The 25,729-nt window shown below is 43.0% G+C and overlaps 2 protein-coding genes across 2 annotated transcripts; one reads left to right on the top strand and one right to left on the bottom strand.

Moving 5' to 3' along the window:
- The first annotated feature begins 9,554 nt into the window (after positions 1 to 9,554).
- Positions 9,555 to 14,581, top strand: LOC109745256 (uncharacterized). Its single transcript, XM_073509407.1, has 7 exons — positions 9,555 to 10,213; positions 10,308 to 10,626; positions 10,964 to 11,025; positions 11,120 to 11,316; positions 12,079 to 12,374; positions 12,469 to 12,686; positions 13,757 to 14,581. Exons 5-7 carry the CDS (start codon positions 12,090 to 12,092, stop codon positions 13,776 to 13,778), a joined length of 525 nt encoding a protein of 174 aa, XP_073365508.1. The 5' UTR covers positions 9,555 to 10,213; positions 10,308 to 10,626; positions 10,964 to 11,025; positions 11,120 to 11,316; positions 12,079 to 12,089; the 3' UTR covers positions 13,779 to 14,581.
- Positions 14,582 to 15,107: 526 nt separating this feature from the next.
- LOC109745255 (uncharacterized) lies at positions 15,108 to 19,180 on the bottom strand. Its single transcript, XM_020304390.4, has 5 exons — positions 18,054 to 19,180; positions 17,613 to 17,845; positions 16,521 to 17,502; positions 16,077 to 16,327; positions 15,108 to 15,950 (listed from the first exon to the last, which is right to left on the bottom strand). The coding sequence occupies exons 1-5, from the start codon at positions 18,991 to 18,993 to the stop codon at positions 15,330 to 15,332; spliced, it is 3,027 nt and encodes a 1,008-aa protein (XP_020159979.1). The 5' UTR covers positions 18,994 to 19,180; the 3' UTR covers positions 15,108 to 15,329.
- Positions 19,181 to 25,729: the final 6,549 nt, after the last annotated feature.

The following is a 25,729-nucleotide window of genomic DNA, read 5'->3' as shown; positions in this document are numbered from 1 at the left end:
GTCCCTCGTACCTACACAAAGCAAATAACTCCTCGCAACCAACGCGAATAGGGGTTGTCAATCCCTTCACAGTCACTTACGAGAGTGAGTTCTAATAGAGATGATAGATAATATTTTTGGTATTTTTTTGGTATAAAGATGCAACGTAAAATAAAAGTCAAAGTAAAGAGCAAAGCAATAATAAAGCGTAGGAAGATTAATATGATGAAAATAGACCCGGGGGCCATAGATTTCACTAGTGGCTTCTCTCAAGAGCATAAGTATTTTACGGTGGGTGAACGAATTACTGTTGAGCAATTGACAGAATTGAGCATAGTTATGAGAATATCTATGTATGATCATGTATATAGGCATCACGTCCGAGACAAGTAAACCGACTCCTGCCTGCATCTACTACAATTACTCCACTCATCGACCGCTATCCAGCATGCATCTAGAGTACTAAGTTAATGAAAACAGAGTAACGCCTTAAGCAAGATGACATGATGTAGAGGAATAAATTCATGTAATATGATAAATACCCCATCTTGTTATCCTCGATGGCAACAATACAATGCGTACCTTGCAACCCTTTCTGTCACTGGGTAAGGGCACCGCAAGATCGAACCCAAAGCTAAACACTTCTCCCATTGCAAGAACTACCAATCTAGTTGGCCAAACCAAACGGATAATTCGAAGAGACTTGCAAAGATAACTCAATCATACATAAAAGAATTCAGAGAAGATTCAAATATTGCTCATAGATAATCTTGATCATAAACCCACAATTCATCGGTCTCAACAAACACACCGCAAAAGAAGATTACATCGAATAGATCTCCACGAGAGAGGGGGAGAACATTGTATTGAGATCCAAAAAGAGAGAAGAAGCCATCTAGCTACTAGCTATGGACCCGAAGGTCTGAAGTAAACTACTCACACTTCATTGGAGAGGCTATGGTGATGATGTAGAAGCCCTCCGTGGTGGAATCCCCTTCCGGCGGAGCTCTGGAACAGGCCCCAAGATGGGATCTCGTGGATATAGAAAGTTGCGGCGGTGGAATTAGGTTTTTGGCTCCGTATCTGATCTGTCGGGGGTACGTAGGTATATATAGGAGGAAGGAGTACGTCGGTGGAGCTTCGGGGGGCCCACGAGGCAGGGGGCGCGCCCTCCACCCTCGTGGCCGCCTCCCTCCTTTCTTGACCGAGGGTCCAAGTCTCCTGGATCTTATCTGATGAGAAAATCACGTTCCCGAAGATTTCATTCCGTTTGGACTCCGTTTGATATTCCGTTTCTTCGAAACACTGAAATAGGCAAAAAAACAGCAATTCTGGGCTGGCCTCCGGTTAATAGGTTAGTCCCAAAAGTAATATAAAAGTGGAAAATAAAGCCCAATATAGTCCAAAACAATAGATAATATAGCATGGAGCAATCAAAAATTATAGATACGTTGGAGACGTATCAGGCATCCCCAAGCTTAATTCCTGCTTGTCCTCGAGTAGGTAAATGATAAAAAGAGAATTTTTGATGCGGAGTGCTACTTGGCATAATTTCAATGTAACTCTTCTTAATTGTGGTATGAATATTCAGATCTGAAAGATTCAAGACAAAAGTTCATATTGACATAAAAATAATAATACTTCGAAGCATACTAACAAATAATCATGTCCTATCAAAATAGCATAGCCAAAGAAAGCTTATCCCTACAAAATCATATAGTTAGGCCATGCTTCATTTTCATTGCACAATATACTCCCATCATGCACAACCCCGATGACAAGCCGAGCAATTGGTTCATACTTTTTAACGCGCTTCAGCTTTTTCAACTCTTACGCAATACATGAGCGCAAGCCATGGACATAGCACTATGGTGGTATATGGTGGTGGTTGTGAGGACAAAAAGGGAGAAGATAGTCTCACATCAACTAGGCGTATTAATGGGCTATGGAGATGCCCATCAATAGATATCAATGTGAGTGAGTAGGGATTGCCATGCAACGGATGCACTAGAGCTATAAATATATGAAAGCTCAACAAAGGGAACTAAGTGGGTGTGCATCCAACTTGCTTGCTCACGAAGACCTAGGGCACTTTGAGGAAGCCCATCATTGGAATATAAGCCAAGTTATATAATGAAAAATTCCCACTAATATATGAAAGTGATAACATAAGAGACTCTCTATTATGAAGATCATGGTGCTACTTTGAAGCACAAGTGTGGCAAAAAGGGTAGTAACATTGTCCCTTCTCTCTTTTCTCTCATTTATTATTTTTTATTTTTTTTATTTGGGCCTTTTCTCTTTTTTTATGGCCTATTTTCTCTTTTTTTGTAAAGTCCGAAGTCTCATCCCGACTTGTGGGGGAATCATAGTCTTCATCATCCTTTCCTCACTGGGACAATGCTCTAATAATGATGATCATCACACTTTTATTTACTTACAACTCGATACTTAGAACAAAATATGACTCTATGTGTATGCCGCCGGCGGTGTACCGGGATATATGCAATGATTCAAGAGCGACATGTATGAAAATTATGAAGGTGGCCTTGCCACGAATACGATGTCAAGTACATGATCATGCAAAGAGCAATATGACAATGATGAAGCGTGTCATAATAAACGAAACGGTGGAAAGTTGCATGGCAATATATCTCGGAATGACTATGGAAATGCCATAATAGGTAGGTATGGTGGCTGTTTTGAGGAAGGTAAATAATGGGTGCATGATACCGGCGAAAGTTGCGCGGCACAATAGAGGCCAGCAAAGTGGAAGGATGAGGGTGCGTATATCCATGGACTCACATTAGTCATAAAGAACTCATATACTTATTGCAAAAGTTTACTTAGCCCTCGAAGCAAAGTACTACTACGCATGCCCCTAGAGGGATAGATTGGTAGGAAAAGACCATCGCTCGTCCCCGACTGCCACTCATAAGGAAGACAATCAAAAGAGCACCTCATGCAACAAATTTGTCACGCAACTTTTACCATACGTGCATGCTACGGGACTTGCCAACTCCAACAAACAAGTATTTCTCAATTCCATAATTACCCACTAGCATGACTCTAACATTACTACCTTTATATCTCAAAACAATTATCAAGCACCAAATTGATCATAGCATCCAATTCACTTCCTATGATAGTTTTTATTATACCAAACTTGGATGCCCACCATTCTAGGACCAATTTTTATAACCATAGCAAATACCATGCTGTTCTAAAAGACTCTCAAAATAATATAAGTGAAGCATGAGAGATCAAAGGTTTCTTTAAAACAAATCCACCACCATGCTCTAAAAGATATAAGTGAAGCACTAGAGCAAAACTATATAGCTCAAAAGATATAAGTGAAGCACATAGAGCAAAACTATAAAGCTCAAAAGATATAAGTGAAGCACATAGAGCAAAACTATAAAGCTCAAAAGATATAAGTGAAGCACATAGAGTATTCTAACAAATTCCAATTCATGTATGGCTCTCTCAAAAGGTGTGTACAGCAAGGATGATTGTGGTAAATTAAAAAGCAAAGACGCAAATAATACAAGACGCTCCAAGCAAAACACATATCATGTGGTGAATAAAAATATAGCTCCAAGTAAAGTTACCGATGGAAGTGGACGAAAGAGGGGATGCCTTCTGGGGCATCCCCAAGCTTTGACTTTTTGGTGTCCTTGGATTATCTTGTGGGTGCCATGGGCATCCCCAAGCTTAGGCTCTTGCCACTCCTTGTTCCATAATCCATCAAAAGAATTTCACCCAAAACTTGAAAACTTCACAACACAAAACTCAACAGAAATCTCGGAGCTCCGTTAGCGAAAGAAAACAAAAGATCACTTCAAGGTACTGTAATGAACTCATTCTTTATTTATATTGGTGTTAAACCTACTGTATTCCAACTTCTCTATGGATTATAAACTATTTTACTAGCCATAGATTCATTAAAATAAGCAAACAACACACGAAAAACAGAATCTGTCAAAAAAACAGAACAGTCTGTAGTAATTTGTAACTAACGCAAACTTCTGGAACCCAAAAATTCAGCCAAAATAGGACGACCTAGGCAATTTGTTTATTGATCAGCAGCAATTGGAATCACTATTTTATCATGTTCTGGTGATTTTTAACAATTGTTTTCGTGAACAGAAAGTTTCTCTAAATTACAGCAAGATCAAATAACTATTATCCAAGAAGATCCTATAGGTTTAACTTAGCACAAACACTAATTAAAACATAAAACCACATCTAAACAGAAGGTAGATGTATTATTTATTCCTAAACAGAAACAAAAAAAAACAAAAAAAATTGGGTTGCCTCCCAACAAGCGCTATCGTTTAACGCCCCTAGCTAGGCATAAAAGCAAGAATAGATCTAGGTATTGCCATCTTTGGCACTCGAAGAGGAGGATCTCATTTCTATGGCATTCATTCTTCTATTTAAGGTAAGCACATGGCCATTAATGGAAGAAGTAAGATTAAGCACGTTACGGAAGTTTTCCTCTAAACTGGACTTCATCTCTTTAATAATTTCATTTTGATAAAAGCACAAGAGAGTAGTTGATTCAACCTTATCATTCATGGGGTGCCCAAATATAGTTTTCATTCTTTCATAGGTATCTATAGCACCCCCTTCAAGAAAACCTTCATCAAAAGTAGAGTCTGAAACTTGTTTGAAAGAAGCGGGCAATCCAACATAAAAGCTCTTTAAGTAAACCTCAATTTGATATTGGGGTACATAGCTAGCCCGAATCCTAAGTAACCTATCCCAAGCATCTTTAAAAGACTCATCAAGTAAATAGCGAAAAAATCCAGAGTCATCCTCATCAAAATTATTCAAGCTCTCATTGGAGACCCCGGTGGGTCTTTCTATAGCATCATTATTCATGAGCTTAGAGAGGATAGAGGGGTTATCCAAGGTACTAGAACCTAGGAAAGGGCCCTTAGTTCTTTTTGATTCGGCCATGGCAACAAGTAATCCAACACACAAGCTAACAGAAAAAGGCAAGCGAAAAGAGAGGAGAAGAATGGGAAAGAGAGGCAAATAAAACGGCAAGGGTGAAGTGGGGGAGAGGAACACGAGAGGCAAATGGCAAATAATGTAATGCGAGAGATAAGGGATTGTGATGGGTACTTGGTATGTTGACTTTTGCATAGACTCCCCGGCAACGGCGCCAGAAATCCTTCTTGCTACATCTTGAGCTTGCGTTGGTTTTCCCCGAAGAGGAGAGGATGATGCAGCAGAGTAGCGTAAGTATTTCCCTCAGTTTTTGAGAACCAAGGTATCAATCCAGTAGGAGGCCACGCACAAGTCCCTCGTACCTACACAAAGCAAATAACTCCTCGCAACCAACGCGAATAGGGGTTGTCAATCCCTTCACGGTCACTTCGAGAGTGAGATCTGATAGAGATGATAGATAATATTTTCGGTATTTTTTGGGTATAAAGATGCAAAGTAAAATAAAAGGCAAAGTAAAGAGCAAAGCAATAATAAAGCGTAGGAAGATTAATATGATGAAAATAGACCCGGGGGCCATAGATTTCACTAGTGGCTTCTCTCAATAGCATAAGTATTTTACGGTGGGTGAACGAATTACTATTGAGCAATTGACAGAATTGAGCATAGTTATGAGAATATCTAGGTATGATCATGTATATAGGCATCACGTCCGAGACAAGTAGACCGACTCCTGCCTGTATCTACTACTATTACTCCACTCAGCGACCGCTATCCAGCATGCATCTAGAGTATTAAGTTAATGAAAACAGAGTAACGCCTTAAGCAAGATGACATGATGTAGAGGAATAAATTCATGCAATATGATAAATACCCCATCTTGTTATCCTCGATGGCAACAATACAATACGTGCCTTGCAACCCTTTCTGTCACTGGGTAAGGACACCACAAGATCGAACCCAAAGCTAAACACTTCTCCCATTGCAAGAACTACCAATCTAGTTGGCCAAACCAAACGGATAATTCGAAGAGACTTGCAAAGATAACTCAATCATACATAAAAGAATTCAGAGAAGATTCAAATATTGCTCATAGATAATCTTGATCATAAACCCACAATTCATCGGTCTCAACAAACACACCGCAAAAGAAGATTACATCGAATAGATCTCCACGAGAGAGGGGGAGAACATTGTATTGAGATCCAAAAAGAGAGAAGAAGCCATCTAGCTACTAGCTATGGACCCGAAGGTCTGAAGTAAACTACTCACACTTCATTGGAGAGGCTATGGTGATGATGTAGAAGCCCTCCGTGGTGGAATCCCCTTCCGGCGGAGCTCTGGAACAGGCCCCAAGATGGGATCTCGTGGATACAGAAAGTTGCGGCGGTGGAATTAGGTTTTTGGCTCCGTATCTGATCTGTCGGGGGTACGTAGGTATATATAGGAGGAAGGAGTACGTCGGTGGAGCTTCGGGGGGCCCACGAGGCAGGGGGGCGCGCCCTCCACCCTCGTGGCCGCCTCCCTCCTTTCTTGACCGAGGGTCCAAGTCTCCTGGATCTTATCTGATGAGAAAATCACGTTGCCGAATATTTCATTCCGTTTGGACTCCGTTTGATATTCCGTTTCTTCGAAACACTGAAATAGGCAAAAAACAGCAATTCTGGGCTGGGCCTCCGGTTAATAGGTTAGTCCCAAAAGTAATATAAAAGTGGAAAATAAAGCCCAATATAGTCCAAAAAAATAGATAATATAGCATGGAGCAATCAAAAATTATAGATACGTTGGAGACGTATCACGCGCCCCCACCCTCGTGGGCCCCCCGGAACTCCCCTCCGGTAGATTTTTGTTCCAGTATTTTTCATACTTTCCAGAAAAATTCTCCGTTGATTTTCATCGCATTCCGAGAACTTTTATTTCTGCACAAAAACAACACCACGGTAGTTCTGGTGAAAACAGCGTCAGTTCGGGTTAGTTCTAATCAAACCATACCAAAATCATATAAAACTATTGTAAACATGGCATGAATACTTCATAGATTATAGATACGTTGGAGACGTATCAGCATCCCCAAGCTTAATTCCTGCTCGTCCTCGGGTAGGTAAATGATAAAAGAAATAATTTATGAAGTGTGAATGCTAGCAAGTGCTTAAGTTTGATCAATGATAGTTTCAATCACTTTTTCTAGCATCAATACATGCCATAACAGTAGATCATCTCATAAAACTTTTCATGATCAAGTAACAAGCTATTCACATGTTAAAGTATAGATCATAAACTTTCTTGAAAACTAACAAACAGTGCTCTTAGTCATCAAACAATTGCAATTCATCTTATTTTTAGGAAGGGTCTATGTCAGAGCTTTGATTCAGCAAACTCCACATACTCAACTATCATTTAATCTTTCACAATTGCTAACACTCATGTGATATTTATGGGTTCAAAGTTTTAATCAGACACAGAGAAAGATAGGGGCTTATAGTTTCGCCTCCCAACCTTTTACCTCAAGGGTAATTTCAACAATAATAACTCATGAAAACCTACATCCAAGTAGATATATATATCCGGATCGCTCTAACACAAAGTGCTTGCCAAAGGAAAAAGTGTAAAAAGGAAAGGTGATGATCATCAAGACTCTTGTATAAGGGTAGAAGGTAAAAGTAAAAGATAGGCCTTTCGCAGAGGGAAGCAGAGGTTGTCATGCGCTTTTATGGTTGGATGCACAAAATCTTAATGCAAAAGAACGTCACTTTAAATTGCCTCTTGTGATAGAGACCTTTATTATGCAGTCCGTCCCTTTTATTACTTCCCTATCACAAGTTTGTATAAAGCTTATTTTCTTCGCACTAATAGATCATACATATTTAGAGAGCAATTTTTCCAGTGAAGAGAATGCTTATCAATCGAGCTACTCCACTAGTACCTTGCCATACAGGATGTCAAACTCTTACACACCTTCTTGGTCAGGAGAAAACAACTCATGCTAAAAGTGGGAATCACCTGGGCAATTGACTTGATCAAAGTTTCTCTCCCTGCACAAGCAAACAATCTCTCCGACCACCCTTTCATCTTGCTTCTCGAACGTTCACCTATGTGGTCGAAAGTGCCACTGGTAATCTTCCCCACCGCTGTGGGTAGACTGAGGTAATGTTTGCTAAACGCCTTGACGTGCACATCGAGCGCACTCTTGATAGCCTGCCTGGTAGCAACCGGAGTGTTGGGACTGAAGTAAATTGCGCTCTTCTCCCGGTTAACACACCGGCCCGACGCAGCCCCACATATTTTGCAGAATACGATTTAGTCTTCCTGCGCATCGACTATCAGCTGTCATAAAAATAAGGCTGTCATCTGCGAATAGCAAATGATTCACCCATGGAGCTCTGAAACTGACACGAATGCCTCTATTAATCTGGCCATAGTATTTCAGCAGGGAACAGCAAGAACAAGTAGGGTGACATAGGATCACCTTGCCGTAGTCCACATGTGGGAATGAAATAAGGTAGTTGCTCACCGTTTACCCGTACCGAGAAACGAACCGAAGTGACACACGTCATGATCAATCTCACCAAGTTGATGCCAAAGCCAAATTTAAGGAGAATTGCTTCAAGGTAGCTCCATTCCACCCTATCATAGGCTTTCATCATATCTAACTTAACCGCACATGCAAAGTTCTTCCCCTTCTTCCTCCGTTTCATGGCATGCACACTTCCAAATGCAACCAAGATGTTATCAATGATGAGTCGACTTTGGATGAAAGCACTTTGGTCTTGGCTAATTATCTCATCCATGAAATCCCTGAGTTTATTTGTTATAGCTTTGGCAGTTATCTTGTACAAGACTGGGCATAGAGAAATCGGACGGTATTGAGTAATATTCTGAGGATTCCGTACCTTTGGTATAAGTGTAATAGACGTATCATTCAAACCCAAAGGCAGATCCCCTCCATTAAGGAATCCAAGAACAGAACTTGTTATATCATGACGTAATAACTCCCGGTGCTTCTTGAAAAAAAAACCCGCCGTGAAACTACATCCGTGTAGAAATCTAGTGATATATTTTTCATGACATCGGAGTACAGTAGTATATTAGCAAAAAATGGGCACGTCCGTATTACTAGCACACAACAACCCAACCGTACGTACTAGGCGTCGGAGTAGCGTGGATATATAGTGAGTGCGCTCGTCACGTTCACGGTCACATCTTTTTGTTGTTCTTGATATAGGTAGATAAAAAAAAGTGTGTCACACAACACAAAGCTGAGCGCGCATGCAGCCGCACGCACCCGAGCACCTTTGTTGGAAACGAACGACGAGGAGACTTTAATAATATAAGACGGCTGGCCCGCGCTGTCTGTCTCGTCTCGTCTCGTCTGGGAGCGATTCGATTCGATCTGGGGGAGAGCCATCTGGGGGAGGCGAAACAGTAGTAGTAATTCATTTCCATTTACCGCTCGCGACGATTGAGGGGTCGGTGCGGTGGCATTTATTGGACGCGCTAATTGCCAATTCCAATTAGCAAACGGAACGGACGAGCGAGAGGCGCGGAGGCAATTAGCATCTACGGCTGCGAGCCACCCCACCACCGCTATAAGTACTGTACGTACGATACCCCCTTAACCCTATCTATCACCACACCATTCTCCCACTCCCACTCCCACTCCAGTAGGCAAGCCGCCACGTTTCCCCACCAGAAATGAAATGAGAGATCCACATCACGACCGCCGCTTCTCCGGCGACGCGCGCCGGAGGCATCTTCCTCGACGTCGACACCATCTCCGGTGCAGGCGCGCCGGAGGCATCTTCCATCGACGTCCACGGCCAAGAGGCGCCTCGCTTCCGGACGTCACCAAAACTCCCGCCGACGGCCGGCGCTGGCTCCGGCGACATCACACCATGCCGTGTACGTACGGTGCGCCGACGCCTTTGTCTCGATGGCCACCGTGCGTCGCTTCCCTTCCCGAGGCCGTCGACACCAACCAAGCCCCGGGCCTCACGCCACACGGATCCGGTCACCGGCGGTCGCGCGGGTATCCTGACCCGGATCCGGTGACCCTTGGTGTGAATACCGCCTCTTGTGCGAAACCAAGCACCTTCACCGGACGGGCCGCCCGTTAGCGGGCCGTAATGCGCCCTGGGCCGAATTCTTCTTCTCTCGTCTACAAAGCCCTAGCCGCGGCCGACGCCACTCCGCTCCGCTCCGCTCCACAGGCCGAGCGCTCGGCGGGGGCGGCGGAACCTCGCCGGCGACGACCTCCGCCCATCGTTCACCTCTATCTCAGGTACACTATCATCCCACTCGTTCCCCCCTTTCGTTCGATTTCGTTTGGGACCTGCATTGCCTCCAACTGCTCGCCCCTGTTTCCTGCCCTACAGGGGGTCGTCGGCGGCGTCGGCGGCGGAAGGAGGCAACCCTTTCCGCGTCGTCGGTTGGTTCCCTGCGGCGGAGGGGGCCGCCTCGTTGGTTGGATCCCAGCGGTGGAGTGAGGCAAGCCAGTCCTCGTCGTTGGTTCGATCCCGGCGGCGGAGGGAGGCAACCCCGTCCGCCTCGTTGGGTGGTTCCCGGCTGTGGTGGGAGTTAACCCTGTCTGCCTTGTCGGTTGCTTCCTTGTGAGACGTGCCTGCAGCTGCTTCCGGTAGGAGGTGAAGGGAGGCAGCAAAGTTACCTGGAGCAGGGGAGGCCAAATCCTCCAAGGTAATATCTCCCCCTAAAGTTGGTCTGTCATTGAACTAGATGTTACCGGCACAAGTGCACTACTGTTCATGTTCTTGTATGTTATGGTGATCTGGTTATGAGCCAATTTGGCTTCAAGCATATTGTTTCTGGTTTCTGCCATTGTTAGTTAAATCAATTCTAAAGGTACAGCTTAATGTACATACCTACGGATTTTCAGATTGAGGATATGTGTGCTTGTGTTTGATTGTTAAATAAAAGGCCTTGTCTGTGCTAAGTTAGGATGTATCTTTATGCTTGCAGTTTTTGGTCAATAAACTGCTTATTTGTGCTAAGTTGGATATTTCTTTATCACCAGCGAGCACATTACTTGAGGAACCTCGCCGGTGACGACTGCGCCCATTGGCCATCGCATCTGAGGTACGCCATCGCCCCACTTGTTTCCCCTGTTCGTTAGATTTACCTTGTCACCTGCATTGGTCCAAACCGCTTGCTCTTGTTTCTTGCCCTACAGGGGTCGGCGGCGGCAGAGGGAGGCAAACCAGTCCGCATCCTTGGTTGGTTCCCCGCAGTGGAAGGAGGCAACCCCGGCTGCCTTGTAGGTTTCTTCCTTGTGGCGTGGTGCCTGCAGCTTGTTCCTGTAGGAGGTGAAGAGAGACATCAGAGTTACCTGGTGCAGGGTGCGAAAGGGGGAGGCTGAATCCTCTTAAGGTAATATCTCCCCTTAAAGTTGGTCTGTCATTTTACTAGTTGTTACTGGCACAAGTGCAATACTGTTCATGTTCTTGTATATTATGTTTCTTGTTTCAGCCATTGCTGTACATACCTACGGATTTTCAGATTGAGGATATATTGTGTGTGCCAAGATAGGATGTTTCTTTATGCTTTCAGTTTTTGGTCAATAAACTCCTTACTTGTGCTAAGTTGGATATTTCTTTATCACCATCCTTGTAGTAAAAGGTGGAGCAGAAAAGTTGTCTTTTATTATTATAGCAAGCACATTAGTTGAGGAGCAATCCTGAGCTTGCTATCTTTTTCATTTCTTTGTTTAATAAGATTTTATGGTGCTGTTTCTCATTAGGCTTTAAGCTGGTGCTCCTTGATGTGTTCCATTGGTCACTTCAATTGTAAAGACATCATTGCTGCTAATGTTGGAATAGCGACATTAACTACTACATGCATAAGGCATTTGTCCTGATTTTGTGCAATTTGTCAAATAAATTCTTGTTTAAAATGGTCGATTTGTGTTGTGCTGATAAGGCTTTCACCTTGATAGAATCATCGCTCATACTATTTTATCAGAAACTATGGCTACTCTGAATTTTGTACTGCTGAAATTTATGTTTGCTCTTTTTGTTTTTTTAATAAACTATGGCTAATCTGAGGTGTAAAAAATGTTTTGTATATCTGTAGTTTAGTGGTGCATTGCTTAATTGCACTTAGACATAACTGACCCTATTTTTTTGTCTTCAGCAATCACAATCATGTCTACAAGTACAAAACAGGCTGATCGGGAGCTGAAAAAGTTCCACGATGCACAATGTGAAGCAGATAGAGCAGCTGTCGCCAATTCTCTTAAGGCAATTTTTGCTGAGACAGTTCTCCATACATTTCTGTTTCCTATTGAGCCAACAGCTGCGGACTTTCAAAGTTTGTACCAGTTGAGGGATGTGAGATATGTCAACAATTCTTCTATGCTTCTTTCCGTTACAAAAGAGGATGGCAAGTCTGAGACCAAGGTTCCAGTCACGCCAAAACACCACAAAGAGGTACCAAGATTTATGTTTCTGTGTTCAATGACAGCTGAATGTTTTGTTCATTTTTGGCAATGGTCAATTGATTCTTATTCTGTCTCTTTCTTAGCTTGAGAAACAGTCGTTCCATTCGATATCGATCCAATGTGGTGATGGAGCAGTTATGGAGATATTAATACGTGAAAGCGATAATTATGTTGTCGCGTTTCGCGTGTATTTCTCCATTCAAGCTAAGGATATAACCCCATGGAGAACTTTCCGGGAGCCGGTGCCTATTCGACTGGGAAAATCAGACCCAACAAAATACTCCTCTAGCCATGTGAAACTGTAAGTGCTCTTTAAGTTGGTTTATATCTAGTTAGAATGTTGTTGCAATTCTTGTTTGTTCATACTTAATTCCTTTTTCCCTGTCAAATCAAAATATACATGAGTGACTGCATCTTACACGCTAGTGGATTTCCATATTTTTTAGTCATCAAAATATATATGTGCCTTCTCAGCTTATACATACCTCCAACGTGGACTATTAACTGCATTTCATGTGTATTGAAATAAAGAATGGGCCCTTTACACAAAGTAGTCTAAACAAGGATGCTGGCAGATAGACAAGATGGGCAGGTACTATGCCTCAGCTGTGTTGGATGTAGTTTGTCTGGTATACCCTCTTCTGCGTGCAGAAATACCCGAGCAGTATCTAGCTAAATGTTTAGTATGCAAGATATCTGTCAGCAACACAAATTTGAGAGATTATTTTACTTATTGAAATCCTGCTGCTACGGTTATATCAGATATTTGGAGACAGTTGATACCAATTTGCATTTTCATCTAGGAAGCAAAGTAGATTTAGATCCTCCTTCAGGGAACATGCTGGAAACCCATCTTTTATCTAGCAGCACAAAGATCACCTTGACATCAAAGACATGTTATTTGCATTATGATGCCTGAGATGTACCAAATGGTATGAATATGATCCAGTTCTGGTAGTATATGGAGTGCAATGATGTTGCAATCACTGTCTAGCTAAATGTTTTAGTAAGCAAGATTTTGGTTGAACCAATTTCCAATTTTATTTCTGATTTCACGTTGAATATGTAATCTAATTATTTGGTACAAACTTGGCCAAGAAGTGATTTAAGTTCATGTACATATGGGTACAAACCACAAACATGCTGGAAAACCATTGTTTATTCACCATTATTGAGCGTTAAGTCATGTGGATGGGGGGTGGAGTGCTGGACTATTTATTTATGATGAACAAAAATATACATGTGGCTGTTCAGCTTTCTATTGTCTGTAATCTTCCATATACATGTGCATTATCTGTTTATCTCTTGTAAAGCTAATGTGCATGCTCAGTTTTCTATCTATCTAACTTACTTTCATGTTATTGTTTATAGTGGAAGGGTGCAATTTGGTTAAGGAATTCTCCTGAGAATCTTCAATTTTCTTAAAGATTTGCAGCTCCATCCTGACCAAGAAATCACAGATGAAGGTCAGAGATTAGTTTGCACTCTCTTCGTTCTGTTTGGTGAAGCACAGCGATTTGCCAAGGCTAGGAAGTGGGTCATTGATGCTGTTGCTAGTGACATTGCTCTGACCCTTAGTCCTCCATTAGCTAAACTTTTCAGAGATTGGAAGGGGATGTCAAAAACTGGAATGAGGCTATACGTTGCTTTGTATGAGGAAAGGAATCTATTCATCAAATACAAAGAAAGATATGGGAGTCAAGTTGACTACTTTAATCCTTATGAAGATGTTGTCAAGGAGGCAAAGGAAGCATGTATAGATAAGGAGCGGGAGCACCACAGAGCGAATTTGTGCTTCCGGACAAGGCCAACTGCGGAGGTTGATCTATCATTCTTGCTAGGTGGGGAGCTTTTGTTGGTTAAGTATGACGAAGAATTCTCCTGCAAGGCATTAATACGGGAAGGCAGTGAGTATGATGCTCCATGGCCGGATGCAAAAAAGGTGATATGGGAGTGAGGGACTGCAATCCGATGCCCTGGGAGTGAATGATACGCAATACATAATTTTGTGCATGCTGTAACTGGCTGCTCTGAACATCTCAGTTTGTTAACTGAATATATAATAAGGGACGGAATCGCAATCTGAATCCCTGTAAAGATGTCTTTTTGTGTAGGCTGTGAATTTGATGCACGGTGTAATTGGTTGCTGTCAACCTCTGAGTTTGTCAACTGATTATGTATTGCGTCCTTTGTCCACTGATGCCAGTATGGATGCGGTTGACAGTAATATTTCTTTAAAAAATCTTTGTCTACTAATGCGGTTAAATCTAGTTTGTTAATTGATTATGCATTGCGTCTTTTGTCCACTAATGCCAGTATGATGCGGTTGACAGTAATATTTTAAAAATTCTTTGTCCACAACAGTATGGATGCGGTTGACAAAAAGTAAAAGAGTTTTTTATTTTCGTTGTTTTTCCTCAGTTTTGTTGCACACTGGTTTTGGGGCTTTTGTCATTCGACCTACAAAAGTGTCCTGCAACACACTGGCCAATTAAGTGTATCTGTAATGCTTGAAGAAATTTTAAACATTTGCACCATTAGTGGACAAACTACAAGCCCAGGGATTCAGATTTGCTTGACAACACATTTTAAAGAAACGGTCAAAATACGCACTAATTCAAGTCTTTCTGTCCCACTACTCAGATTCAGATTTGCTTAACTGCATTGCTTGATCACCACATTCTAAAAAGCGGTCAAGCATGATCACAGAAACAGACGCCAATTTGCTTGACAACACACATCATAAATCATAACTGGTACAATCTCCAACTCAATGTCTCCAGTAACTGGTATTCACAAATACCATCATAACTGGTACTAAATTCACCAGAATCAAAGGACGGCATCATAACTGGTACTAAATTCACCAGAATCAAAGGACAGCATCATAACTGGTACTAAATTCACAAAATACAACAAATCAAAAGGTTGGTGTTGTTGTCTCCTAGCCATAACATCTTCGTGCCGAGATGTCCCACTTCTCAGAAATGAGACTGGACCATGCAACAGTAATCTCCAACTCAATGTCTCCAGTAAGTTTACATGTTTGCTGGCTTATGTTGCAAAACTTGGGCTTCAAGGACTCATTTTTTTGTGCAATTATATCACCAGAATCTGAGTAGGCTTCCAATACAAAATTCAGGCTTCCACAAAAGTCTACAGATACAACATTCCTTGATAGAACAAGGTAACGCTGAGAAGTCATCGGCATGGCTCTATGACGAGAATCAAGAAGCTCAACTTCCTGAGGACTGGCATCAGGTCCAATGACTGAGCAAGCAACTCGACCTCCGAATCCTGGCCATGACCCCTCCTCTTTGACACGGACACCCAAAATAGTGGCCTGGACTGTTCTCCGAAGTTCCTCCAAACTTAACTCTACGGTGCAAAAGCAATTCGTAAAGCAAATGGGGTTTTCTCTTCTGCTGTAGTAAGTGCACACGCCATTGATCAGTGGCTTATCTTGAGACTTGGTTCTACCTCTTACTTTTAGTTGGATTTCCAAGACAACAGATTCCTCGCTGACAATTGCACGAGAGGGGCCAGTCAAGGTCAAAAAGGAGTCCTGCAAGCATCATCAATCACCTTATTAGCAACTGATAAACAAGAGGGCCCAGGCAGGCATGTCCACATTATCCCCAAAATTAATCGAAGAGCATATTGATATTGCTAAGATGGTACAGATAGATACCTCTTCATTGAGTATCTGGCACTCGCTCCTGTTGCGGGCAAACAGAAGGTTGCGATTGTGATCCACATGGTCTCGGGCAGCGACCGTGCCGTACACTGGCAACGGCCATTCCAGACCACCTCGTATTTCTGCGAGTTTAACGGAGAATATCTGCAGGCCAGGCAACACTCGACCATAGTGCAATACTCGACCATAGTGCAACGGGGTGCTCCCTGGTACCAAGTGTGTGTATTGCATGGAACTCACTGTCGCTGCATGCATCAGAACAAGATCAATGGAAGCAGGTGTTAGAAATCTTGTAACATGAACAGGTACTAGAAAAGCAACAAAGTAATTCCCTCCATTTCCCTTTTGCAAAGAACTACGACCAAAGGTAAAAAGGAGGAAGGAAACTAGTTAACCAAAGTTCAGTAAGATAAGCAAGATGCATGCAAGTTTACTCACTCATGTCCCGGAAGCAACCGAACCCATCATAACCCCATGACCCTTCCCAGGCATCAACATACATGTCAAAACTCTTCTGTTCGGCAGCCATCTCCTTGGCCTCAATTTTTAATTGTTCGTCTGATTTGCCTCTATACATCTTCTCAACATCGTAACCTGTGTTGGTGGCAACAGAATCTGCAGGTTCAAGTATTGACTTGTCTGATATGAACATGGAGGTACTCGATTCATTCGCCAATTCACTGGTATCCAGACTCATCGCCGACTCCGTCTCCGCCTCGGGCCCCACCTCCGATGTCAATTTGGAGTCTATCTTCGGCACCTGCTGCTCCATTGATGCAATGTCCCCGTCCTGCTCCTCATCACCAACACATCCTTGTACCGAAATATCCCGCTTCTCAGAAACAAGACAAGACCAAGCAACAGTGATCTCCAACTCAATACCATTAAGTTCACAACTACCCTGACTTATGTTGCAAAGTTTGGGTTCAAAGGACAATACTTTTTGTGCAATGATATCACCAGATGGTAAGCAGGCCTCTAGGAGAAAATTCAGGTTCCTGTTAACATCCACAGAAACGACATTCCTTGACAGAAGAAGGTAACCCTCAGAAGTCACGGGCATGGCACTGCCACGAGAAACAAGCAGCTCAAGTTGCCCGGGTGTGTCGTCAATTTCACCATCAATGAGTGAGCAAGTGACTCGACCTCCACATCCAGAAGGCCATGACCCATCTTTGACACGGACACCCAAAACAGTGGCCTGGACTGTTTCCTGAAGTACCTCCAATCTAAACTCTGCGGTGCAGAAGCAGTTCGTAAAGCAAACAGTATCATCCCCTCTGTTGTAAGTGCACACACCAGTGATCAATGCTCTATCTTCAGACTCTGTTGTACCTCTTACTTTCAGTTGGATTTCAAAGTCAACCGATTCCTTGCACACAATTGCACGGGAGGGGCCAGTCAAGGCCAAAAAGGGCTCCTGCAAGCATCATCGATCACCTTATTAGCTACTGACAAATATGAAGGCCCAGGAAGGCAAACAATGTCACCTTATTAACAAAGGTATGTATATTAAGATGGTATACACACCTTTTCCTTGAGTATCTGACACCTGCTCCTATAGCAGGCAAACAGAAGGTTGCGATTGTGATCCACATGGTCTCTGACAGCAATCATACCGTACACTGGCAACGGCCATTCCAGACCACCTTGAATTTCTGCCAGTCTGATGGAGACGACCTGGAGGCTAGGCGCGGCTCGACAATTGTGCCTTGGGGCGCTCTCAGGTATCAAGTGTGTATATTGCATGGAACTGACCGTCGCTGCAGAAATCGATCAATGGAAGCAGGTGTTAAAATTTTCGTAACATGAACAAGTACTGGATAAGCAGCAAAGTAAATCCCTTCACTTCCCTTCCCTTCCCTTCCCTTATAGAAAGACATAGGACCCAAGGTAAGAAAAGAGAGGAAGGAAACTAACTAAACAAAATTGAGTAAGATAAACAAGATGCATGCATGTATGTTTACTCACTCATGTAATGGAAGAGACCGAACCCTGCCGAACCCCATTTAGCATCCCAGGCATCAGCGTACTGAGCAAATTCCTTCTGTTCGGCGGCCATCTTCTCAGCCTCACTGGCTAATTGTTGGGCTGATTTGCCTCTGTCCATCTTCTCAACAACATCATCGCCTCTGTTGATGGGAACATGATGTGCAGGTTTGGGTATTGACTTGTCTGATGCTGAGAGATTTGATTCAATCGTCGACAAATTGATATCTGGACCTGTTGCCGCCTCTGCCTCTGCCCCCGATGTCGATTTGGAGTCGATCCTCGGCACCTGGTCCTCCATGGATGAAATGTCGCAGTCCATGTGCTCCTGATCACCACCGCCGTCGACATCCAAGGCGGCAGTTTCCACCATCTGCTCCCTGTCCCTGCCATTAGCAGCATCACCATGGTCATCCAAGGCGTCAGTTTCCATCTTGTGCTCCCCGCCATTAGCAGCACCACCATCAGCCTCATGCCCATTCAAGGCTGCTGCAGTTTCCGGCTTGAGGTCCCCGCCATTAGCAGGATCACGCTCATCCAAGGCCGCTGCAGTTTCTTCAGTCTTGTGCTCCACACCCTGAATATCCGTCAGGCTGCGTGCTTTGACAGCCCTCATCTGCTCGCTCAAGCGCCTGATTTCATCGGTGACGGCCAGTTGCCACTGTGCGTTGCGCTCGATCCTATCCAACAAATCTCGACTCTGCTTAATCGAACTACAGTCGGGGCTGGACAAATCTAACCTCTGGTGCTCCTCCGTCGATTCCATCTGCTCTCTCTCCTGCATCAGTTGTCTCTCCTCGTCCTTGAGTTCCTTCTCCTCCTTCCTGAGTTCTTTGAGCAGAGCTTGATCCCTTCTGGGATTCTTGGTGCCACGAGAATCTGGGAGAACTTGGGACTTGCCGGAATCCCCTTCCGCCTCCATCTCACGAGGCGTCCTTCTCCCCCGCCGCCGCGCGCCTTTCCTTGTTGGGATCTGGCAGAAAGGGCTCGCCGCTCGCCTTCCCGTACTGAGATCTGGCTAAGAAAAGGGCTCGCCGCCGCCGCCGCCTAGCTTAGGGTTTCTATAAGAAAGAAAGAGGAATGTTTTTTTGTTTGTTTGTTTCTGATGAGAAGAGAAAGAGCAAGCGGTCGATCAGCACAATAGTTCTGTTCCACACAAAGTGCGATGAGCGGCCCTGGCCCAGCCCGGAGAAATACTACTTATGTCTCATAGGCCAACACATTGTGGCCGGGCCTGCGTTTCAAGTGTGCTAGTCCAAGTATTTTGTGCCTTTCCTTCTTTTCCCAAACTAGGGTTTCTTGCGTCGCCACCGTGTCGTCTAAGAAATTTAGGTCCCCTCGCCTCCGGCTGCCATTTGGCACTGAAAGCTGGGGGGGGGGGGGGGGGGGGGGGGCTCGGATCTTCAAGACCTCTATGTTCTTCTTCATCGTCCAGTGATCATCATAGTTTTTGTGAGAATAAATTTCCTCTCGTTCTTTTGGCGGTGCATGAGGTTAGATAGTTTTCTTTCCTCTCAGATCCGATTATTCTCATCTGATGAGTTTATGTTGCTGAGTCAAGCCTTTTTTGTTGATCTGATTCTTTGTGAAGCTGAAATCTTTCATCGACAACATGGTGAAGATATAGTCATCCAACGGCCTGCACTTCTAGGGGATCATCCCCAACCCAAGTATGTTCATCGATCAAGACTTCCCATCTATTTGGATGGGCTACTCAAGGAGCTTTCAAAACCCATTATTGCTCATGTTCGTGCGGGTGAAAAAATGACAACATCGTTGCTCCGGTCAAATTGCACCCTCTTTACAGAAATCTTTAGAGTATTTATTCGAGCAGAGACTAACACCATGAAAAAGGTATTTTCAAGAGATTTCATTATAATTCTTAGTCATAAGAGTTATTTTGTATTTTCTTGGATTCTAGGTCCAAATCAGTGTATTTGTAATTGTTACGAGTATGAATAAAGTTACAGGTGTTTCTCAAAAAAAACATATAGGTTTTTTGTCTCAAAAAATGCATATATAGGTTGCTTGTCTAAAAACATATGTATATATAGGTTTCTTCGCGCCCCTAAAAAAGGTTGCTTCACAAAATTTGAAATCTATATAGGTAGACATCTCGCTCTTTTCTGAAAAGAATTAGAAATTTTCTTTAAAAAAAATAAAGAGCTATAAATAGAAATAACCAAAAGCTAACAAAAACCGGTAGCTTTTCTTCAACCTTATTTGACAATAAACCATCCCTTTAGATTATTTTCTCTGCTAATCTATATCTATATCTATATCTATACCTAATAATAAAGGAGCTATTGCTTCTTGCGGTACGTCACGGAAATTGCCCCCAGACTTGCAAAATATTATCCATCAATGCCACATATAGTAAGTGATAAACATCGTTTCACACAGAGGAATTCCCCACCTATACTGTGCTCTGTGCGTTGGGAGAAGACGCAGCATGCCCGTTTGGGCCGGCCCATGTCCGGGCGGCCTGTTTTTAGAACTTCATTTTTACCTTTTCCTTTTCTTTTCTATTTTTATTTTTTCTACTTAAAATAATTTGGGACTTCAAAAAAGTTTGGAAATTAAAAAAACTGAAAATTTTAAAACTAAATATTTAATAAATCATAAAATGATTATGGATTAAAAAACTATGCGATTTTATAAAAAATGGTTGCTTATAAAAATATTCAGCAAATAAAAAATGTTTATAATTTTTAAAAAAGTTCATGTATTAAATTTGTTTAATGACAAAGTTTCACCAATTCAAAAACTGTTCATGAATGGGAAAATATCCTAAAAATTAAATAACTGTTTGTGACTTACAAAATAGTTTATTCACTCATAAAATGTTCGTTGATTCAAAAACTAATCATGCATTTCAAAATATGTTCATTAAATAAAAAAAATCATGAATTTAAAAAATGGTTCCGCCAATTTCCAAAACAATGTTCGTCCATTCTAGAAATGTTCGTGATTCAAGAACATTGTTAAAAAATTGTTCACAATTTTAAAAAGAATGTTTGCAAATATTATAAAATGTTCATGAATTCAAAAAATGTTCTTGATTTTAGAAAATATTCGAAAATTAGTAAAAATGTGTTCATTAATTTGAAAAATGTTTTGATTTGAAATATGTTCACGAGTTCTAAAAACTGTTCACGATTTCACGAAATTGAGAGTGATAGTGTATCTTGGTGATGCAGTAAAATGTGATCATGAGCATTGGAGATGATGATGTTTATTCCATTGCAATGCACCGGACCTTTTGCTAGTAACACCAACCCTGCTAGTAGGGGAAATCTACCCAAGGTTGGCTTCCGCGAATTCTTCACTTAAAATCGAAGGGTATGTCTCTACAGACCTAAAGTTGTGATTACTTATGGTAGAAATGCCACACGAGCATTACCCCTTGGCATCGCTTCCCGTGCACAGAGTACAGTATAGCCAACAGACTGAAGATGATTCTCCCATCACTGATTTCCGACAACCAGAGTGCGTTTGTTCCGGGAAGATTAATAACGGATAATGTACTTATCACTTATGAGCTTTCGCACTATGTCATGAATAAGAAGAATGGGAAGGATGGATACACGGCGGTGAAGACCGACATGAGCAAGGCATATGATCGGGTAGAGTGGTGCTTCCTTGAGGCGATGATGTGCAAGATGGGCTTCAGGAGAGAGTGGATGGACTTAATCATGAAATGCGTCAGAACGGTCCGGTACCAGATCAAAGTTAATGGAGGGCTTACACACCAATTCTGCCCATCTAGAGGATTGCGCCAGGGGGACCCGACATCCCCCTACTTGTTCGTGATATGTGCCGAGGGGCTGTCAGCCTTACTCCATGATGCAAAAACAGCGTGGGAGGATAAGTGGGATCAAGGTGTGCCCGAGAGCACCATGTGTATCCCACCTGTTCTTTGCAAATGACTCGATGTTGTTGATCAAGGCGAAGCAACAAGAGGCCGAGGCTTTACATGAAATATTACATCTGTATGAAGAGTGCTCGGGTCAATGCATCAATGTAGAGAAGTCAGCCCTCATGTTCAGTCCCAATACGGAGGATGGAGTTAGAGAGAGCATCAAGAATACGCTCAATATAGCGAGTGAAAATTACAATGAGAAGTATCTTGGGCTCCCTGTACATGTGGGGCGCTCTAGGAGGAAGTAATTTGCTTACATAAAAAAGAATGTATGCGGACGAGTCTATGGCTGGCAGGAGAGACTTTTGGCAAAAGAAAGTAAGGAAGTGCTTGTTAAAGGTGTAGCGCAGGCGATCCCTACTTATGCAATGTCCCGCTTCGATCTAACCAAAACCTTTTGTGCGGAATTGAACACACTGCTGGGCAAGTTTTGGTGGAGTCAACAAGACAAACAAAATCCTAAGCATTGGTTAAGCTAGGACAAACTCACTCAACCCAAAGCAATGGGAGGTCTAGGCTTTCGGGATATGCATAGTTTCAACATTGCTATGCTCTCGGGGCAGGGCTGGAGATTGATTCAAAACCTCGAGAGTTTGTGTGCTAGAGTTCTCAAAGCCCGGTATTTCCCGCATAGCAGTGCAATTGAGGCGGTAGCTCATGACGGCATTTCTTATTCTTGGGGCAGCATTCTACATGGTCTGGACCTTGTGAAACAAGGCTACATATGGAGGATTGGTGATGGGGCTACAGTGAATATTTGGAACGACCCGTGGCTCGGGCGTGGTCGAGACGTGTCATTACGCCGAGAGGGGCGAGCTTGCTGTCAAGGGTTGAGGAGCTTATAAGTCCGATTACTGGGCAGTGGGATGAAGAACTAGTGCGAGACACTTTTTGTGAAGAAGATGCCCGGCATATCTTACAACTCCCCTTGAGAGACGGAGTGGATGATTTCATTGCATGGCACTTTGATAGCAAAGGGAACCACTTGGTCAAAAGTGCTTATAAACTGCACGACAAGCTGCGCAAACATGAGCAGAATGGGGCACTAGGGACGAGTTCAGCTGGCGGTGGGCAACTGGATGCAACGGCAGACCAGTCCTGGAAAAGGATCTGGAAACTGCCATGCCCACAGAAGCTTCAGATGTTTGTTTGGCGGCTGTGCCATGAATCGCTGGCTGTTTGTGCAAATTTGATGAGGAGGGGCCTCAAGGTAGATCAGTCAAAATGCTTCTTCTGCGGTAGAGCTGAGGAAGATGGAGCACACCTATTCATAAAATGCAAGCACGTCAAGCAAGGCTGGAGGGAGCTGGGTATGGAAGAGGAGATAAACAAGCTAGAGGAATTCACAAATCTGCATGCCATGCTGGATGCCCTGTGGGGCTTTTCTGAAAATAAATGAGTAATTGTCATCACTTTGTGGTGGCACTGGTGGAACATTAGAAACAAGATCAGAGAGGGGGAGTGCACCGGGGGTCATTGAAACTATAAGAAGGGTGAGATGCAGCGCCTTAGAGTATGAGGAAAGATTTGTGTCTAAGAAGAAGGAGAGACAGGAAGGGAAATGGCAGCCTGATACGTCTCCAACGTATCTATAATTTTTGATTGCTCCATGCTATTATATTATCTGTTTTGGATGTTTAATGGGCTTATTTATACACTTTTATTAAATTTTTGGGACTAACCTATTAACCGGAGGCCCAGCCCAAATTGCTGTTTTTTGGCCTATTTCAGTGTTTCGCAGAAAAGGAATATCAAACGGAGTCCAAACGGAATGAAACCTTCGGGAGAGTTATTTTTGGAACAGAAGCAATCTAGAAGACTTGGAGTGTACGTAAGGAAAGCAACGAGGAAGGCACGAGGCAGGGGGGCGCGCCCACCCCCTGGGCGCGCCCTCCACCCTCGTGGGCCCCTCGTGGCTCCACCGACATACTTCTTCCTCCTATATAAGCTCTCGTACCCCAAAAACATCCAGGAGCACGAAGAAACCCTATTTCCACCACCGCAACTCTCTGTATCCGTGAGATCCCATCTTGGGGCCTTTTCCGGCGCTCCGCCGGAGGGGGAATCGATCACGGAGGGCTTCTACATCAACACCATAGCCCCTCCGATGATGTGTGAGTAGTTTACCTCAGACCTTCGGGTCCATAGTTATTAGCTAGATGGCTTCTTCTCTCTCTTTGGATCTCAATACAAAGTTCTCCTCGATCTTCTTGGAGATCTATTCGATGTAATCTTCTTTTGCGGTGTGTTTATCGAGATCCGATGAATTGTGGGTTTATGATCCAATTTATCTATGAATAATATTTGATTCTCCTCTGAATTCTTTTATGTATGATTGGTTATCTTTGCAAGTCTCTTCGAATTTTTGGTTTAGTTTGGCCTACTAGATTGATCTTTCTTGCAATAGGAGAAGTGCTTAGCTTTGGGTTCAATCTTGCGGTGCTCGATCCCAGTGACAGAAAGGGAAACGACACATAATGTATTGTTGCCATCGAGGATAAAAAGATGGGGTTTAGATCATATTGCTTGAGTTTATCCCTCTACATCATGTCATCTTGCCTAAGGCGTTACTCCGTTCTTATGAACTTAATACTCTAGATGTATGCTGGATAGCGGTCGATGTGTGGAGTAATAGTAGTAGATGCAGGCAGGAGTCGGTCTACTTGTTTGGAACATGATGCCTATATACATGATCATGCCTAGATAATCTCATAATTATTCGCTTTTCTATCAATTGCTCGATAGTAATTCGTTCACCCACCGTAATACTTATGCTATCTTGAGAGAAGCCACTAGTGAAACCTATGGCCCCCGGGTATATTTTCTATCATATAAGTTTCCGATATACTTTTATTTTGCAATCTTTACTTTTCATCTATATCATAAAAATACCAAAAATATTATCTTATTATCTCTATCAGATCTCACTCTCGTAAGTGACCGTGAAGGGATTGACAACCCCTTTATCGCGTTGGTTGCGAGGTTCTTATTTGTTTTGTGTAGGTGCGAGGCGACTTGTGCGTTGTCTCCTACTGGATTGATACCTTGGTTCCCAAAAACTGAGGGAAATATTTACGCTACAGTGTTGCATCACCCTTTCCTCTTCAAGTGAATAATCCGACGCAAGCTCAAGAGGTAGCAAGAAGAATTTCTGGCGCCGTTGCCGGGGAGGCTTACGCAAAGTCAAGTCAAGATTTGATCTCCCGTCAACTAGCCAATTTCTGGCGTCGTTGCCGGGGAGATCTTCGCCAAGTCAAGACATACCAAGTACCCATCACAAACTCTTATCCCTCGCATTACATTATTTGCCATTTGCCTCTCGTTTTCCTCTCCCCCACTTCACCCTTGCCGTTTTATTCGCCCTCTTTTTCGTCCTCCTCTTTCTCTCGCTCTCTTTGTGTTTGCTTGTGTGTTGGATTGTTTGCTTGTCACGATGGCTCAAGATAATACTAAATTGTGTGACTTGTCCAATACCAATAACAATGATTTTCTTAGCACCCTGATTGCTCCTATTACCGATGCTGAATCTTGTGAAATCAATGCTGCTTTGCTGAATCTTGTTATGAAAGATCAATTCTCCGGCCTTCCTAGTGAAGATGCCGCTACCCATCTAAACAACTTTGTTGATTTGTGCGATATGCAAAAGAAGAAAGATGTGGATAATGATATTGTTAAATTGAAGCTATTTCCGTTTTCGCTTAGAGATCATGCTAAAACTTGGTTTTCGTCTTTGCCT

This window comes from Aegilops tauschii, chromosome 2 (assembly GCF_002575655.3).
Source record: "Aegilops tauschii subsp. strangulata cultivar AL8/78 chromosome 2, Aet v6.0, whole genome shotgun sequence".
NCBI classification, from domain to species: domain Eukaryota; kingdom Viridiplantae; phylum Streptophyta; class Magnoliopsida; order Poales; family Poaceae; genus Aegilops; species Aegilops tauschii.
Note: the sequence above shows the minus strand (reverse complement) of the source record. Positions and strands in the feature narration are given on the sequence as shown.